General features: G+C 51.0%; 8 protein-coding genes across 8 annotated transcripts; 4 read left to right on the forward strand and 4 right to left on the reverse strand.

Moving 5' to 3' along the window:
* Positions 1-575: 575 nt before the first annotated feature.
* NCS57_01093400 (MFS domain-containing protein) lies at positions 576-1979 on the forward strand (the record flags this gene model as incomplete). The annotated part of the gene is made up of 2 exons (XM_053060659.1): positions 576-634; positions 689-1979. The coding sequence occupies 2 exons, from the start codon at positions 576-578 to the stop codon at positions 1977-1979; spliced, it is 1350 nt and encodes a 449-aa protein (XP_052909045.1).
* A 964-nt stretch (positions 1980-2943) lies between these two features.
* On the reverse strand, positions 2944-4628 carry NCS57_01093500 (Transcriptional regulatory protein moc3; the record flags this gene model as incomplete). The annotated part of the gene is made up of 5 exons (XM_053060660.1): positions 2944-3525; positions 3576-3803; positions 3858-4144; positions 4200-4529; positions 4589-4628. 5 exons carry the CDS (start codon positions 4626-4628, stop codon positions 2944-2946), a joined length of 1467 nt encoding a protein of 488 aa, XP_052909046.1.
* An 895-nt stretch (positions 4629-5523) lies between these two features.
* NCS57_01093600 (uncharacterized protein) lies at positions 5524-7998 on the reverse strand (the record flags this gene model as incomplete). The annotated part of the gene is made up of 1 exon (XM_053060661.1): positions 5524-7998. The coding sequence occupies one exon, from the start codon at positions 7996-7998 to the stop codon at positions 5524-5526; it is 2475 nt and encodes an 824-aa protein (XP_052909047.1).
* A 715-nt stretch (positions 7999-8713) lies between these two features.
* On the forward strand, positions 8714-10706 carry NCS57_01093700 (uncharacterized protein; the record flags this gene model as incomplete). Its single annotated transcript, XM_053060662.1, has 8 exons — positions 8714-8866; positions 8920-8986; positions 9043-9248; positions 9298-9607; positions 9661-10008; positions 10060-10260; positions 10314-10442; positions 10495-10706. The coding sequence occupies 8 exons, from the start codon at positions 8714-8716 to the stop codon at positions 10704-10706; spliced, it is 1626 nt and encodes a 541-aa protein (XP_052909048.1).
* A 749-nt stretch (positions 10707-11455) lies between these two features.
* NCS57_01093800 (uncharacterized protein) lies at positions 11456-12184 on the forward strand (the record flags this gene model as incomplete). The annotated part of the gene is made up of 1 exon (XM_053060663.1): positions 11456-12184. The coding sequence occupies one exon, from the start codon at positions 11456-11458 to the stop codon at positions 12182-12184; it is 729 nt and encodes a 242-aa protein (XP_052909049.1).
* A 444-nt stretch (positions 12185-12628) lies between these two features.
* NCS57_01093900 (PKS-ER domain-containing protein) lies at positions 12629-13711 on the forward strand (the record flags this gene model as incomplete). Its single annotated transcript, XM_053060664.1, has 1 exon — positions 12629-13711. One exon carries the CDS (start codon positions 12629-12631, stop codon positions 13709-13711), a length of 1083 nt encoding a protein of 360 aa, XP_052909050.1.
* A 201-nt stretch (positions 13712-13912) lies between these two features.
* Positions 13913-15097, reverse strand: NCS57_01094000 (Oxidored-FMN domain-containing protein; the record flags this gene model as incomplete). The annotated part of the gene is made up of 1 exon (XM_053060665.1): positions 13913-15097. One exon carries the CDS (start codon positions 15095-15097, stop codon positions 13913-13915), a length of 1185 nt encoding a protein of 394 aa, XP_052909051.1.
* A 583-nt stretch (positions 15098-15680) lies between these two features.
* Positions 15681-17378, reverse strand: NCS57_01094100 (Fungal-trans domain-containing protein; the record flags this gene model as incomplete). The annotated part of the gene is made up of 1 exon (XM_053060666.1): positions 15681-17378. One exon carries the CDS (start codon positions 17376-17378, stop codon positions 15681-15683), a length of 1698 nt encoding a protein of 565 aa, XP_052909052.1.
* Positions 17379-18237: the final 859 nt, after the last annotated feature.

The raw sequence follows: 18237 nt of genomic DNA on the forward strand, positions 1-18237 counted from the left end.
CGTGCGGCCGAGAATACCGATAAGCCGGAGCAAAATTCTCAGCGCCAGGGTCAGTGGCCGAATTCTCGGGCATGTTGGAGCTGGACCAGGCGCGGGAAGAATCCACCACGGCTTTCAACCGCATGGTAGTGGCTGTTGCATTACGTAGAATTTTCTCTCAATTGGTACAGCGAATAATCTTGTCATTAGGGAGCCAAAGAAAGAGGGCGTACTCTTGCATCCAATTTAGGCTGGGCCGGATCAGACACTAATTGGCTCAAGTTAACTTGGAAACCAATCGGCTGACCTGAACTTCAAGACAGGCGGGGCCTGATCGCAAACTCCTGCCAAAGCATATGCTGGCATTATGTAACTGTGGGGGGTGCCTAGGCGAGGTGGACCACCAGGCGTGCAAGCTGGCGGGTTACCAGCAGCTTAGTTTTGCTGCCATGGCCCTATTGAACCAGCCTTCCGTGAACCCGGGCCAAGTCATGGCAGTCGGATTCTTCTCTTAAATACAACACCAGTAATCCCTCAAGGCGATTCAACAGCATCTTCAATAGCACGCTCTTGCAGGCAGACAACACAGCACCAGCATGACCGCCACAGACCCAGGATTGGATATCGACACCAATCAGCTGCAGCACTCGAAGTGGTAGGCTATATGTATGTTCTGACAGTCATCGTCATGTGCTGACCTCGATATCAGGAGATACGCATCAGTCGTGTTCGCCTCGTTCCTGATCAACTTCACAGCATGTGGTCTTCTCTTTGGCTTCGGCGTCTACCAAGAGCACTACGAAACCATGGTCCCCACGCCAGGCACTCCCTTTACCGGCGCCTCCTCGGCTACCATTGATCTCATAGGGACTCTGTCGGCCTCGCTGATGACGATAGTGGCCCCCTTTGTTATGGCATGGACCAAATACTTCGGCCCTCAACCTGTCGTTTGTGCCGGCGGGGTGCTATTTGGTATCGCGTCCATCCTGGCAAGTTTTGGCAAAGCCCTTTGGCACTTTCAGCTTACACAGGGACTGCTGCTGGGGCTTGCGACGGGTTTCTCGTTCGTACCGTCCATGACAGTTTCCCCAACTTGGTTCGATAAGCACCGAGGTTTGGCGATGGGCATAGTATCTGCGGGGACGGGCATTGGCGGCCTCGTTTGGGCGCCGGTAATTTCGGCCTGCATTGCTGGTATGGGCTTCCGCAATACGTTGCGGCTAACCGGGTGTGTCTCTGCTGCACTCATCTGCCTCTCGGGGTCTCTCCTCGACTGGGAGGTATCCATGGCGAAGCACCTCTCGGCCCAGAACGAGACCCTCTCCCCCACGACCGCCCTCTTCAGGATTCCACTTCCCAGCTGGGGAACCGCCAAACAACGGCTTTTTATCGCGCAAGCTGCTAGTACGCTGTTTCAAAGCGCCGCCTATTATACCCCTGTTTTCTTCACCGTCATCTACGCCAAGGCCTTGGGGTACGATGAGAGGGATGGTGCGAACCTGACGGCCGTGAGCAATGCTTGCAATGCCATTGGCAAAATTGCCGTGGGATTTATCGCAGACAGGCTGGGCAGGCTCAATTCGTTCTTCCTGACAACTTGGCTCAGTGCCTTTGTTTGTTTAGGCCTCTGGGTTCCCAGCACGTTGATCGGGGCCAACGACGAGGCAGTGGCCAGGAATCTCTTCATCAGCTTTACCGTCCTGTACGGACTGTTCGCGAGCGCGTTCATCAGCCTGTTTCCAGCGGCCCTTATCGAGCTATTCGGTGTGGCGGAACTTCCACGGATTGCAGGCGCCATCTATATGTTGCAGGGATTGGCCGCCCTTGTGGGCACGCCTGTCGCTGGTGTGCTTGTTCCGGGACACGGGGTATCTAGTGATCCTGGCAGCTACGCCGCCATGGCATCGCTGGTCGGCGCCTTGATGGCTTCGGCTGCTGTCGCAGTTACTGGAGTGAGGCTTGGGGTCATGAAAGGGGACGGTGGGTGGGCTTGGAGGTGAGAGTGGAGGCTGCAATAAATAGCCCGCGTATTTTGGAGTCAGGCAAAATCGCACCCTTAGATTCAACATCAGCAAGCTAGATTCTGTATTTTATCAAAGGCTTGTCTTTATTCGTTGTCGCAATTGAATATGCCGTGCGTGAAGGTCCCCTGAGCTCTGGACTAGCAGAACAACACGAACTGTGGTAGAGAACGACTTTCTTTTTTTTTTGGAGCAGCTGAACAGAAGAGAACATCGTTTGCTGCGAGTCAGGAACGCACACCCCGTCAAGCGAGTAGTGGTGCGCTCGGCTGGTGATGGGAGTAACGCGGCTATGGACAGCTGTTAGCGAAGCGATACCACCCAGGCAGCTTCACCGATGGCATCATTTGAATGGACATGGTTCTGGGTCACGGGCTAGAGGTCGCCGCCGTTGGAGATGTTGGCACTGCCCTTGGGTAGGGCGGCATGGCCAGTGAGGGACCTCTCCGAAATAACCCACATGGGCTTCGATCTTGGTTTCTCGGTTAGCGAACCCGGGGCCTGTCTTTGACGACTCAGCTGATCAAGGTCATGGGTAACCAAAGTACTGACTGGGCAGAAACCTGGGCTGGCCTACTCGGACTTGTCGCCGGGAGGGCGTCAAATGCGACCCGAAAAAGGCGCCCTCTTGTTACAAGCCAGGTTCATTGACGAATTACTGGCCGCGCGCCCCATTAACGTAAAGAGCTCTCTCAGACGGGAAGTACAGCCGTACTACCATTCCAAGCATCAAGGTGCTGGTACCGTCCCGCGGATGTCCTTGAGTGACGCGACATAGCCAAGAGAAAGACTGCGGATGGGGAGTTTGAAAATTACCAACCAGCTCTGAGAAGCTAAACTCAGTCCTTGTCTATCGTAAGCGGTCCAAACTTTGCGAGCATGAATCCAAAAATAGAGAACAGTTTCCTGCTGATAGTAAAACTTCTATAGGTCTCAGCCACCTCTATGCAAACCATGGAACCTTGTCATCCCTGTCGATGAGATGCCAATACATCAGCCGACTCCCAGGGCCCTGAAGGTCTTTCTGCTTCCAGAACATTTCGATAATACGTCTCGCGACATGAATATTTCCGATATTCCGCGCCTTTTCCATCTCATCTAGTACGCGGAGAATGATGACTCGTTGCTCATCCGTCTGCGACTCACAGGCAACGATGAAAAGAGGCCAAGGGCTTGACACAACGGGCAGCATGTCGAGAACCTTGTGCGCCTGGTCAAGGTAAGCGTTCCTCGCGATGCCATCCCCATCCGCAGGACAGACACGCAGAAGGTAGAGCAGTGCTGCTAGTCGGTATAACTCCGCCTTGGCCAAGATACGGGCGCGTTCAATCGGTGTGGTGGAATGCTCCTCCTCGGGATCAAGAAATTGGAGTAGGTTGTTCAGTCTGAGTTCCAGTATATTTCGGCATTTGGTCAGCTCCAGCAACGGCGACGAGCTATCTTTATAGCCTGATGATAACCTCATCCGGTTGATTTTGCTTAGGACCTCAAAAACCTCGATGGAGCAGCCCAAGTATCCGATGACCTTTGACACAACATTAACAATCGATAGTCAAATGGAAATCAAGGGCATACCCAGGATCTGTCGGGCCCTGGCAATTGCCATAGCCACAGCGATTCCACTGCTCCGCTACCAGGGCTCTCTTGGGTAGGTCGAGTAAAGTCTTTTAGTACTTGATAGTACAAAAACCAATACGGGAGAAAGACGGACGAGAGCGACGCCTGAGTCGAGTTGAAGCTGTCGAGCATCCTCTTGGCTCCGTCCAGGTGAATATGCCAGCTAGGTTCCTTGTCGTCGAATACCTGCACAGAATCAGATAATGCATCGTCGCGCCGGCTATTATGAGGAATACAGACACTATACATGAACAGCATCATACAAGCAGCTAACTGAGTTTCTGTAGCTTCAGGGAGTGCGAGGGAAGTGGCAGAGCTTAGTGATTTAGAGAGATGCCAGACTGCCTTTGACTTGTAAAGCAAGGCTGCTTCAGAGCTGAACAAGTGGAATGCCGAGATTGCTAGTGTTGCATTGCATAGCGCAGTTGCGGACAGTGACTTGTTTGATAGCGCTCGCGGGAGAATTTCCGTGGTGAAGCTATTCCGGGCTCGGGTAGTCGAGACCATTGGAGATATGATGCTTTCGTCTTGATCACCGGATGTGAGCTATCGAGAGAGTGATTCTGGAGCCAAGATGCTTACAGTATCGCAGGAACATTCCATCTTGGCCAGATAGTGGCGTGTGAATTGAAAGGCTGCAACGCGGCCTGCCAAGTGGTAAGGAGCGGGCACCGGGACCAAGTTGTGCCAGGGCAAAGTCCTCATATGTAGTGTTGAGGAAGTGGCTGCCGCACAGTCGCCTTGGAATGGAATGCCCTGGTGATAGCACGTGGGTAATGCTACCGCCGCCCTTCCGCCTCCCGTCTGGACTGTCGGGCCACGTCAGTCGGAGGCCATACCCGAGGCATGATCGCCCTGTGCGGATGCAGTTTCTGCAGTTCGGCTCAGTCTTGTCGCAGCCAATCTTGCGGTCTGAGATATGTCAGAAGCGGAGACGCCGAAAAGAAGAATCATGGCGGGTAGAGACTTGCGTTTACATGTCCAGCAGCCTTGTCTTGCCTTGCGAGCCATTGTTCAGCCATAATCTCGGAGACGTAGCTGACGACTGATTCCTGAGATTTGCAGACCCTGAAATTCCAGTCAGGTTTAGATTCAGGTTCAGGTTCTATTCCTACTCGGTTTTAGCCGCCATCTCCCTCATGCCCGGTAAGCGGGGTTTAGCCGACAGCTAAAGCGCTATAAATATTTATCCCATTGCGACCTACTTCGCCAATGCTATTTAGTATTTAGCCAGCTATGTATTACTTATAAACATATTAGCGAAGCTATTAATATTTTTACATTAAAAGTTAAATGTTGTATGTTATTAAAATAAAAGATAATTAATATATATAATAAATATATAAACTATATCGTGAGGTGAATAGGTTCTGGATTTGGGGGCGGCGATACATCGACCACCGAGCAACACTACCTACCCCAGCTTTGCGGGGGAGGACGTGGGGCTGAACGACGATCAATACTCCGGAAGTCCCGAGGAGTGCTTAACCTCACACGAGCTCAATAGTTCCATGCAGGGAAGTTCCTTTGAGGGTTGTACCCCGAGGCTCCAGTTGATGTTTGATAGACTGAAGCTGTTTATCCCTATTCTCACTTCTCACCTTTTAGAACTTAGTGGCGACCCTTTTCTCGGTGTATTGGGTCGCGAGAGATCATACGACTTGCCTAAATCATCTAGCAACCAACCCCTCGGATGAATTAGTTGGTCGGGCACTCCGTATTGAGACCCTCACCCTTTAGCCCTGTTTCAATATTTTATCACTGTTCATGTCAAAGGATGAAGACGGTAGTGCTTCGTATTTGCTGACTACGCTGATCGGGAATTGCCAAAATGGAGGGTTAATTCCCCAAGTGTGCTCTGCCACAACGAAGGATCAACCATTCACGAAGCCAGCATCTATCTACATCAAGAATATTGTACAAACAAGTCTTTCTGAATAATGAAACGCATCTCTTCCTCCGATGCTATGCAAGCCATTTCCATACCAGGAAGAAAAGCGCGCACAGGTACCTTGGCTGACCCCTCAAAGTCCAGCCTCAGCCGTACCTCGGCATTCCCAGACTTGTCCGTAGCCCACGACACATGCACCAGACCAATTTCCTTGCCATCCTGCATTTTGACAGGAACTTTGGCATTCATATTACGGAACAGTCCTAACCTCGGCCGAAACTCGATGGCGGCCCAACCAGGCTCCGCTGGGCGGATTCCCATCACTTCTACCATGAATTCATATATCGAGACACTGCCCCAGGCGTGACAGTCTGAACGCTGCGATACACTATCTTCAACCCAAGTTGTGACGTTTTGTCGCAGCTGTTGACGCCAAGGGTCCCAGAACTGAACAAAGCTCTCATTGTAGAGAGTCCCGCCAGCTAGACTCAAGGCTCTCATGGTGTAAAAGGACATCGAGATAGACTCTTGCACAAAATGGCCAGCCTTAGTACGCTCCAGGCTTCCCCGTAGTAGCCTCTCGGCATTTTCCCCAGCCACTGCACCACAGAGAACGGCCCAGACCTGACAGTGTTGACTGTAGTCCGTAGAAGTTGCTGCTGATACCAAGGTATCGGGGAAGTATTGGCCATCAAAGCAATGTGCCTGCAGAGCTGAAATGATGTTTCCCGCACGGGTCCGATACTCGGATGCAATAGCTGCCCTTCCTAGGGCACTGACCAGCTGTGCTGCGTTCCTAAGAGTATATGCATATAGCTGATTTGCATACGTGGAGATGCCTGTCCTGTTGATAGCCGGAGGAATGCCATGAGGCCTCCACTCCGTGGCCCAGTCCACAAAGTTCCATATACCTGGTCTGAGTTCAGAAGTAACTAGACCATCGCTATCGACATGGCTATCGAAATACTGTAGCACAGCATCGATGACGGGTAGGAACTGGGACGCGAATGCCTTATCGCCAAAGTACGTCCAGTGATCCGTAACGAGATTGACCCAGTATAGAGAGAAATGGGGTATAAACTGCTCCCTATGTGAGGGAGCACGACTTGCTGTGAGCCCGAGGCGTGCTTGGAAGGAGTTGTGAAGTTGGATGATGGCTTGTCTTGCGAGGCGGTCGTCTCCAGAGACAAGGTACGTGAAGAGTGACGAACTGCGAGTATCCATAGCGTATTGAAGTTGCTCATAAAACGGGCAGTCCTCGTAGCAGTCATGCATGCAGTTATAGAGCGTACGGATGCTGGTATTCCAAAGCTGATGCCAGGTATCACTCTGCTCCGGTTCTGTACCAGCTACTGCAAAGCTTGCGCAAACATTGAGGGGATAGTTGACGGACTCGACGCTTAAACCGAGGAAAATCAAGTCAGAGGGTCCGACATCGAAGTCGAGATGAAGAAATCGAAACGTGCGGAAATGAAATGGCATGAAGACCTCAAAGGTATCTTCATCGCCGTAGTACCCGAGAGATTCACTCGGCGCCACCCCCTGAAACTCGTATATGTCCTTGGGGCCAAGCAGCGCCTTGCTGTAATCACAACGATCACCCTTTTGCCGGACCCATGGAGTCTCCTCTGGCTCATCCTCGTAGCTCTCCGAGTACGTGACGGTTAAAGTGCCCCCACCAATCCTGGGACGTCTGAATCGAAGTCTTAGAAATGCCGTGACAAGATGAGGCATTTCGAAATCGAGAAAATGCTTGGTCTCGGCTGGGAGGAGGAGACCGTCGTCAACCTCCCGGGACAGAGAGTCCTTGAGCAAAGCAGCACCCCAAAGCTCAGGCTTTAGAGTACTGTGCACATTGTGTATCCCCAACCCCGTCATATCTTGAACTCGAAGTGGAGGAATCAGACGAGGCGACAGCTGCCACGGAGGCGAGTTCCCGGTAGAGTTCTTGAACTCAAGTAATTTCGAAGCAACCCACTCAAGAGGGCGTGTTTCCGAACGGGATGTGCGCTCATAAATATGTAAAAATCGGTCTTCCGGCTCGTCGACTCTCAGAACAGTGGAGTGGTCAATCGCAGCTTGCCATGAGATGCTGCTTTCGATCTGTTTAGCCCAGAGCTCATCCGAGACAGAGACTCTGAGCCCTGCCAAAGGCAGTCGAGAAAAGGACGGGGCATAGCTTGTGCTGTGGAAGAATCGGAGAACATGAACTCCGATCCTGTTATGACCCTGACGTAGGAACGGTGCAATGTCGATTGAGTCGTAGAACCAAAGGTGGCGATCTCCCTTGACTGGGCCAAAGGCAACGTATTGACCGTTCAAGTACAGCTTGTAGCGTGTATCAGCAGTGATGTGAATCATCAGCTTCTCGGGAGGCTCGTCTTTAATCTCAAATTCCCGTCGGAAGTGAACAAACAAACCGGCTGTGCCACCCTGCTCCTCCGAAAAGGCAGGGTGCCACATCCAGGTTGTATCAAACTCCAGGGACATGATTGTCGAGGCTTGTGGTGCAATATTGGTTTGAAAAAGACAAAATAGCTCGGTGATGGAATTAGGCAAGGAGAATTGGAGGGAAGAAGTTCAATGTCGAGGGGGAACTTCTGCTTTTCGCCTCTCGGTAACTCGGGCCAAAGCTTATACGAAGTTTCCCCTCGGTAGCAAGATGATCGAGTTGACACATGTTTCTACATGTTTCTGGGACCATGCAGTGTAACTCGGGGCAAGATTATACGATCCATCAAACACCAATGCTTGCGATTGGGCTCGTGGCTGAATGACGCTAGGCGGCGGTAAACTAGTCGGTAAACTAGTCGGTTAACTAGGTAAGCGGAGAAGCTAAGCGGAAAACCCCTGTCAGATCTCACATCCAACAAGGGCACCCGGAAACTCCCATCCGCGTATGGAAGAGTCATCTGATGCTCAGACATTAGATGATCGAGTTCGAGACTCACTGTTCAACTTTGCCTAATTTCGAGAACAGCCACACCACCATGTCTTCTCCGCCTTCATCCCCGCGTTCGTTCGATCTCTCCACGGGGTATGGAGCAGGCCCATGTCCCAAGCTCGGGGTAATTGACAATGCCAGACGATGCCTTGGAGTGAATTTAAATACCCCGTCTCGTCCTGGCTCCCAGAACGGTCTCATCACTTCTGCAGCAACATCTCCAAAGAAACCATTCTTCAGTAACAACCTCGCGTGCCCATCATGACGACCAAAGAGCATATTGAGAAGCTCGGGGACGAGAATGACACCAAGCATCTCGAAAGCGCCGTTTCTGACACCAAGGCTGGTCAGGTAGCCTTGAAATCAGAGACCGACAGCTTGGGAGCATGGGCTACGGTCAAGAAGTTCCGAAAGGTCTAGCAGCCCTTTTGTCTGGCATCCAGACATTCTATACTAACCATAGATAGGCCGTTCTAGTTTGCAATCTCCTCTGTATTGCCGCCGCCGCCGATGGATACCAGATCAACCTCAATGGTATGCACTAGCTTTATCAATCTTTCAAAAGCCTCACCGACTGACCTTTGCCCAAGGAAACATCATTGCCAACCAAGGCTTCATTAACCATGTTGGTTTCGTCACAGACAGTGGCGATATTCACCTCAAGGCAAACTACACTGCCCTTTGGGGAGCTATGCAGTCCTTGGGACAGTTGGTGGGAATGGTCCTGATGAATCCAATATCTGATATTATTGGTCGCAAAATGACCATGTACGCTCTCTGGATCGTCCTCGCAGCGGTGAGTATGTTGAAGATATGTCATTGACCTCAATGCTAATTGCGTCTAGTCTCTAATCCTCGAGACGGTAGTCCGCGACTGGAGAGACTGGGCCGGTGCTAAGATTCTCGCCGGAATCGGCATCGGTGCCATTCAAGCAACGCTGCCAATCTATATAACAGAATGGTCTCCTGTAAACATCAGAGGAGCTATGATTGTTACATATGGATTCTGGAATGTCATTGGCAAGTTTCTCGCCAACCTTGTACTCATGTTGGTCCAAGAAACAAACCCTGAGAACTACAAGGTCCCTATCCTTACTCAGTGGGGGTTCTTGGGCATTATGTTGCCGATTTTTCTCTGGCTACCTGAAACCCCTGGTATGTTGTTTCGTCACTAGAAATCATTGAATGAAGTACTAACCTTGTCCCAGCCTACTACGCAGAAAGAGACATGGACGATGAAGGCAAGAAAACACTCGAGCGAATCAACGGCAACGTCGAGGCATACGATATCGAACTCGAATATTCCATCATAAAGAACACGATCCTCGAGGAGAAGCAGCTCCAGAGGGAGCTCGGACAGGACAACATGACGTTCAAGGACCTTATCCGGTCCTATGTTGAGTGCTTTCAACGCGCCAACATCCGCCGCACCATTGGAGCCGCCCTTCCAGGCTGTGCTCAACAACTCGCTGGGCTATCGTTTCTCAACACCTATGCCAGTCTCTTCTTTAAGCAAAGTGGATTTAATAATGCCTTTCTTATCACCACCATCATGTGTAAGTGACATTGCTTCCAGCATTGCTTTATCTAACACAGCAGTGCATCAGGCTCTATCCAGCTTTTCACTGCCATCTGTCTCATTTTCATGACAGACAGGTTCGGCCGTCGGAACATGGTCTTCACTGCCGTCATTGTATGCACAGGCACACTTCTCGTTGTGGGCACCCTGGCATTTGTAGACAAGACGAAGCCAGTTCAGAACTTTCTCATCTTTGTTGCTTGCGTCTGGGCTTTTGCCAATGCCACCAGTAAGTGCCTCAGTATAAAAGAAGGCGTGTTGTCCTGCTGACAGGTTTCGCAGTTGGTAACCTCGGGTTTGCCTTTGTTGGAGAGGTTGCGTCACAGAGACTCCGTGCTAGGACGGCTGGTATCGCTTCCGGTCTCTCTGTCGTGTTCGGTCTGACTTTCAACACATCCCTTCCCATCATTTGTGAGATTGCTTGCCTATCCATGTAACTGTCCCCATGCTGACACGAGACTAGTGGATGTTGATGGCGTCGACTGGGGATATAAGACGGCTTGGTTATTCTTTGGGACTGGGGTTGTTGTCTGCATCCTGCTCTACTTCTTCCTCCCGGAATGTTCTCGCCGCAATGCTGCCGAGGTCGATGAGATGTATGCCAAAGGTGTTCCGGCGTGGAAGATGGGCAAATATGTCACCGAGATTCAGACCCTCCATCAAGTTAGTCACTAGGCATCAAACGATATGGCTATAGGAGAGATGTGGCACAAAGGTAGGTAGATACAACAATCTCGTGAGGGGGGTAGTCGTTCTAGCCCTCCAGGCGATATTACTTTGTTATTCAATGCTTAAAATATCATTTTTTATGCCTGCTAGTAGCTCAGTTGAAGAACAAATACCAGGTGCATAAATAAAGACTGTAGGTATGATTACCAAGTCGGCCGTGTTTCTTACCGAGCCTGATTTGCCAAGACTTTATTGAAAGCCCTGAAAATAGATGCTGAGGTGAGCTGTCACCTATAAATAGGCCCTGTGCGTGATTAACCCACCCCGCTCGAGGCTCCTACGCACTGCCACAACAACGGACAGGGATTATTTGCTGTTATATGACTGGCCCAGCTGTGTCCAAGCCCGCCTCTAAGCCGAGATGGATTTCAATGTCATCAAGGCTGAGGGCTTGGCTGGCAGGCGAGGGAATTACCAACCTCGTAAACTGGGATAGCCTCGGCGGAGCCTCAGTGAGATGGCAGCGGGACATTGGAACTAATCTAGATGGCCTGGGGAAATGAAATGCAGATATAAAGTATCGAAATCCGCTCTCGATGTTGAATCTTTTCCACACCATCACACACCAGCACCATCCAACAACCAGCACTCAACATCACCACCAACCAAGTCCACAGTGACCAACCTACTCTCACTTCGATTTAACTCTTGAATTATAAAACCCCATTTCCTGATCTCCACACAACAACCTCAAAATGCCTCTCATCAGCAACATCTTTACCTCATTGGCCTGCCTCATGGCAGTGACCAACGCCATGCCTGCTAGTCTCGCTGCTCGCCAACCTTCAAACGAGTGCGCTACTGGCACCTCTTTTTTCCACTGCGGTGAGCACAAGGGCTGCTTCGCTAAGGATCCTTGTGTTGAGCCAACCCCCTCAAACCCCTCAACCCCCGATAAGCCGGAAAGCGAATGCCCTTCTGGGTCGGGACAGACAGTCATCACACCATCGGCCATCTACAACATCTTTCCCAAGCACCCCGAAGTTGCCCAGGATTCAGTTTCTGGTGTCCGTCTGGAATCCTATGATGGCGCCTCCCAAGTTGAGCAGGTCGTTGTCTTCAGCGGAATTCCCACCGAGGCCAAGACCTGCAGCTTCGGTTGGAAGCAGGGAGAGAAGCTTGACCGAGTCTTCATTGTCAGGGGCAGCGATGGCGTGTCTGATGTGAGGCAGCTGTCGGGCTTCCCAGAGGGCAAGGATGTTACCTACAACTCCATCAAGCCCTTTGATGACGCCAAGAAGAACGTCGGAGGCATTGACTTTGCCAACTGGGACGATCTTGACTCCGCCACCCATGACGCCGGTAGTGTTGACTGTGCTGAGACCCTCTACTTCAAGGTTTCCCTCAGGAACGGAGATAGCGGCACCAAGATTTACCTCGGCCAAGACGGGAACAACGGTTTTGACGTGTCGTACTCTTGCTAGAGAAGAAATGATGTGGGGAGGTTTGCATTAGACATGAGCTTATGACTTGGGATTGGCAACAGTGGATTTCTCTTCTTTTAATACACTTTTAGATCATGGGTTTTACTTTTAGACTAGGGCTTCAATACAGGCATGGCAGTTTAGAGTTGGCATTTGGACATAAGAGGAGTGAATGTGTTTTAACTAGACCGCCCCTGAAGAAACCTTCCGAACCAAGAGCATCATTCGGAAGTTTGCGTCTCCTCATATTTCAAAAGCTTCCGAACCCTCCGAAAGCACCAGGTCATCGGAGCTAATCGTCTATATAAGTCCCGGAATACTGGCTCTCATTTTGTGAGGCCGCTGTTCTCACATTACTAGGACGTACACTCACAGGACCTTGACTTCCTGGCTATCACAACCACACCCAAGTCCACAGACCTCATGGATTCAAAACCGAGCACAATGAACAGCGCCATGCCTTCCATTCCTCCAACTATGAAAGCATGGCGATTCCACACAGCTGCCGGGGGAGCTGAGAAGCACATGAAACTCGAAGACTTGACTCCTCCTACCTCGTTTCACTCACTCCCGCCGCAATCATCTCTCATCAAGGTTGAGATTGTCAGCCTTAACCCTGTCGACATCAAGTTTGCCGAGACCCCCTTGGTTGGGCCATACCTTCATCCGATGCCTGCCATCCCGGGCCTCGACGGCGTCGGCCGTGTGGTCAAAACGACAGACAGTACTCTGCATGTGGGTCAGCTTGTCATGTTTCGCCTACTCGAGAAGCAGCCTGAAGGCGCCTTAGCTGAGTATGTGCTTGTCCCGAGTGAGGGCTGTGTGCCAGTTCCGAGTGGCGTATCACCAGTCCAAGCTGCGACCGTGGGCACTTGTGGCGTAACGGCATGTCAGGCCATTGCCCCTTTTGTCTCGAAGTACAATTCACTCAAGTCTGAGGGGGAGGGGCCTTTCAAGGTTTTCATCAATGGCGGCTCAGGAGGCACGGGAACATTTCAGATCCAAATCGCCAAGGCACTCGGTTGTTACGTCATCACCTCCTGTTCAACTCCCAACATCAACCTTTGCAAATCTCTCGGGGCGGATGAGGTCATTGACTATCGCCTAGGCCCCGTGGAGGATGCACTTCAAGAAATGGTACAAAACGGAAAGATCTCACCACTAGACCTCGTTGTCGACAACGTTGATTTGCCTTGGCGCCTATACAAAGCAGCAAACCACTACATGAAGCCCGAGGGAACGTACGTCCAAATAGGAGGCGATGTTAGCTGGCAAGGCATAAAAGAGCTATTTTGCATCAAACTACTGCCAACTTCCTTGGGCGGTGGATCAAGGCAATGGGAGTTTTTGGCTATGAAGACTAGCCGCGAGGATGCTGAGCGTGTGCTTGACTGGATGCAAGAAGGAAAGATTCGAATACCTGTGGAGGAAGAGTTTGGCTTTCATGAGGTACCGGATGCATATAGAAGACTCAAGGCTGGAAGGACTAGAGGAAAGATTATTGTACACGTTTCGAATAGCGAATGATGCTCAGTTTGCGCTATGGTTGTCTGACTAGGTATTTGGCACAGGGAATTTGTGAGCTTTTGTTACTACCAGTGGGCATTGCTGTATAGGTGTGTAAACTCTGTATATATAACGCTCTTCTAGTCTTTATGTCGCTATGCTTCATGATATTCTATCGCTCTATTTCTCAATCGGACCAAACCGTCTGTTGCTTCCAGTGTTTTACTTTGAGGCCACCTCCATGGACTTAATGGCCCAAGCCCGTCGGGCATCAACGTACTCCTGAGAAAAGGGATAGTCGTTGTAACCAATCTCAGAGCCCTTGATGTAGAATGACTGTCGATGATACTTGTTCAAGGGGATGCCGTTCTTGATTCGCCAGACCAGGTCAGGTGTTGCCAGGAAGGGTCGGCCAAAGGCCACGATGACGTCCCACTTCTTGTAGTGTCCATCCACAGCATCGACGGCTGAAATCGGAGAGTAGTTGCCTGCAACAACGACAGGCGAAAGGTTGTCCCAGATGTTGAGGATAAAGTCGAGGGTCCGGCTCTCCACAGCATCCTCCGCGCTGGCAACTAGTAGCTTCGCAGGGTCTCCACGGGCTTCGACCAGAGACAAATAGGCCAAAGGGCCAATCTTCTTCAGCTCCTTGACGATGTAGGTGTACTGAGCCTCAATGTCTGAAGATTCCGCTCCCTGGAACGAAGCATAAGGCGAAAGTCGAACGGCCACGCGCTCAGGACCAATTTCTGCTGCAACAGACTTAACGACCTCGAGAAGCAGTCGAGCACGGTTCTCAATAGAACCTCCCCACTTGTCGGTACGTTGGTTCACCGAGTCGGAGATAAACTGGTCCAGCAGATAGCCATGGGCACCGTGAATCTCGACACCATCGCCGCCAGCAGCGATGACCCGCTTTGCAGTTGCAACAAAGTCCTGAATAAGAACCTGAATCTCCTCCTCAGTAATCGCTTCAGGAACTTCAGCATCAGGGCTCATTGGCACTGCGCTCGAAGATCGGTACTTGAAGCCTCGCTCCTTTTGATAGTCTGGGCTGGCAGCTCGGCCTTGAGCCCAAATCTGCTGGAACCAAACACCCTTGTTGGCATGAACACCAGCGATAACCTTCTTCCAAGCAGCGACTTGCTCATCGGTGACGAAAGATGGGCCTTGTCGCTCGCCAGTGTCTTGCATAGAGACTCCTGTAGCCTCTGAGATAATCAAGGTGCCTGGGGTCGAAGCTCGCTCAGAGTAATATCGCTCCACAAAGGGCTTAGCGACGTGGCTGTGGTCGTTACGGTAGCGAGTAAGAGGGGCCAACGCAATACGATGTTCAAGCTGGGCGTGGCCAAGTCGAAGAGGCTGGAAGAGCCTGCTGTCGGCAGAGGGTGCTGCTGTTGAGCCCATGATGGAGGTTGGGAGATGTGAGGTAGAAGACAAGAAGGATGAAGTTGTTGTTCGTCTAGGTGTTCGATGAGTCCAGACTCTTGTATCAAGTCACAAGAAAATGTATGTGATTGAATGTGTTGTATGTCACTGAAGAAGTTGGGTTGTTGTCCATTTATACTAGCTCAGTTCAATACCGCCTGTTATCTATCGACCAAGACGTGCATGGGCCACCGCAAAAAACATTCGAGAAACGCTTAGAAATAGACAATATGGAGACATTATTAACCCAGCCTGAACACTCAGCAACTTAAGCCTAGATCTTCTGTGGGGCCTGAGGCGTCAACTCCGAGACTCCGACTTGGCGATCCCTGACAGTCTCCACAAGAACTCAGGAATCAGCCAACTGGAGAGACTCCTCGTCGTCATGACTCGAGTGGCCAATAGGAGTAACTCCTGAGATTGAGCTGATTCAGCTTGTCACTGACGTCATCAACCCGAGAAGATTCGGCATCAAGCACGGCATTTATCGACAATCATTTCTACTTAGGCCAATAACCTCAGCCTGATCCCACTTTGTGAAAACTTTGTTCTGCTCTCAGATTCATTGCACACTAGATAAAGAGGCTTCCCCCACGTTGAGAGAAACGCCTGGCCAAAGCACGTCCATGCCAGCCCAGAAATCTACCCCAAGGGCCATGTCGAAAAGATCCACGTCCGTCGTAGTATTGTGATTGATATCACTGTCCCCAGCCACGGCATTTGAAGAGGGGATAGCACCCATTGAGACATTGTTGTCGGTTGCTGAGTTACCCATACTGGCATCAGAGTTGTGGGCAACAGCCAGGCCATCCATGACGGAGTCCAGGTTAGAGGATAATGTGCGCACGATGATAGCTGCTTTTGCCGCAGCCTCAAAGCCAGTCCCAAATGTCTCCAGAGAAGATACTGCAAGCTTGATTGCGCCCCGAGCAGCTGGAGTCAGTGCATGTTGCGGATAGGCAACAACGAACCCGATGAGTGTCATGGCTCCATTCCACTGCCACTGGAAGACCTGATGGCAACCGTGAAGAAGTGACGTACCAGACAGAATTTGATGGGTGATGTTACAAAGCTCTATGGCATGAGACGCGCTTCTCCCAGCCATCTCGTAACCCCGGCAACCAGGTACTTGATGAGTAGTGAATGAGATGAAGGGGCGGTTGAGGTTGGCGTATATGTGGCAGTACTCCAATTCTAGAAGTAACCGCTGCCGTTGGAGCCAATTGGGTGCATATTGCTCAATGTCCAAGAGGGACCCGTCCATCGAGAAGGCCTTGCCTTGCTCCTTGCGACCAGTCTTTAGTGCACTGGGAACCTGCTTAATCCAGTCTTCCAGGTGCTTTGTGAGTGGGTAAATGGCATTTGCCAAATCTTCCAAACGGTCCGGATATCCGTAAACCGTCTTTCCATTCGCTAGACCTAGATCATGGCTATACGTAGCGTTGTGGATAGTTCGGACGACTCTATATAGCTTGACTCGATTCAGATTGAAGCTTAACCAAGTCGTATCGTTTGCAATAGGAGCAAAGGTTGAGCCGGAGAGTATCGCTGCGTCGAGGCTATCGCTTGGTAGTTCCGGCATGACGTGGGAATCCTGAACGAGAAACGGACGGCCCAATTTTAGGCCCACCAGGGTATCCAGCTCGAACACTGACCACCATAGCCGTCTTCTCATCTGACGTTCAGGTTCTGGCATGCTCGGCGAAGGGTCGATATGGAGGCCAAGCGTGTACGCTGTGCGCACAGCCAAACCACTGATGCTGTCGGCCATGTTGTGGAATGAGCCGCCACACACATATGCGGCGCAGAGCAATTGGCATTGGAGAGTCGATATTGATGGGCTTTGCACCTCGCAAGCGAGAAGAGCTTGAGCACGTCGATAGTACCATCGGCCAGCCATTGTGGCATCGTAATCTTGGGCAAGGTTCCCTTGCTCACCACGGGGCAGTTTCGAAGTGCCGTACTGCATGCACATGGCAATGACTATATCCACGAGTGCGGAAGGTCTCCTCGAGTTCCCAGGCGGTACGTTGGTGTAGAGTGATTGGTAGTGACTGTTGAAGGATGCCTCGTGCAGTACGGAGTAGAGCGAAGTGTGGTAGCTTTGCCAGAAGAGGCTGATGAAGTAGCCCTCCTGAATAGAGGTGAGATAGACAGCTGAGTTGTTGATCTCTGCAAGAGGCGCCAAGAGACGCGAGGAATCGTCTGGCGGATTAGGTTGTCCAAGTAACTCGAGGTTACTCGCAAGGTTAACCAGCATGTTATCGGCTTGAGCATTTAGGAATGTGCCGAGACGGTGAGTAAAGTAGTAGAGAGAAGAGGGTCCAAACCATGCCCCGTGAGGTGAACGTGCCAGTCGAATATGAACGCCATCCCAGTACTTGGTCTTCGCCGTTGGCTGGATCTCGATGCTCTGGGGTGTTGACGTCGTGAATGGCGGCGGTGCTTCTTCTCGCTGAGTTTCCAAGCTTGAGACTCTTGCACTGCGTTCTCGCCGTAGTTCATTTTCCAACTCTTTTACTTTCGCTTTCAACCTTTCAATCTCATTGATTGCCTGAGGAAGTGACGACGGTTTGCTGGTGCCTGTGTTGCTGCACGGTTTACCACGCGTTCGACAGTTGAGACAGGGCACGCTATCGTCGCATTTGATGCGATGAATACGACATGCATCACAAGCTCTGCTGACTTGTTTTCGTTTCCGCCTTAGTCCGAAGCTTTCAGGGGTCGGTGGTGTTGAAAGGGTTGAGTGGCTATGGCTGGCGGGAGTTGCTGGTGTTGCCATTGCCATCTCGTATGAGCTGGAAGCGTTTCGGGATAATTGAGGTAATGCAATAATGATTGTTTTGTGCTAATTAAATGAACTTAGAGACGCTGTTGCAGACTGAGTAGGTATCAGTAGGATGGAGAATAATAACGTCAGTGGTGAGTTGACGGAAAACCTGGGTCGGAATTGGTAATCGGATGAGCTTCATGGATGACGCAACACGTGACCCTGGAGGTTGAGCCTTCTTGAGGGCCAATAGCAGTGCACACACAGCATTAAAGTTTCGATGGGATGCATAGAAGTCTCAAGATGTGTGTCTCATACTACTCCTAAGCGAATCGTTTAGGAGCGACTA

The sequence above is a fragment of the Fusarium keratoplasticum genome, chromosome 9 (assembly GCF_025433545.1).
Source record: "Fusarium keratoplasticum isolate Fu6.1 chromosome 9, whole genome shotgun sequence".
NCBI classification, from domain to species: Eukaryota; Fungi; Ascomycota; class Sordariomycetes; order Hypocreales; family Nectriaceae; genus Fusarium; species Fusarium keratoplasticum.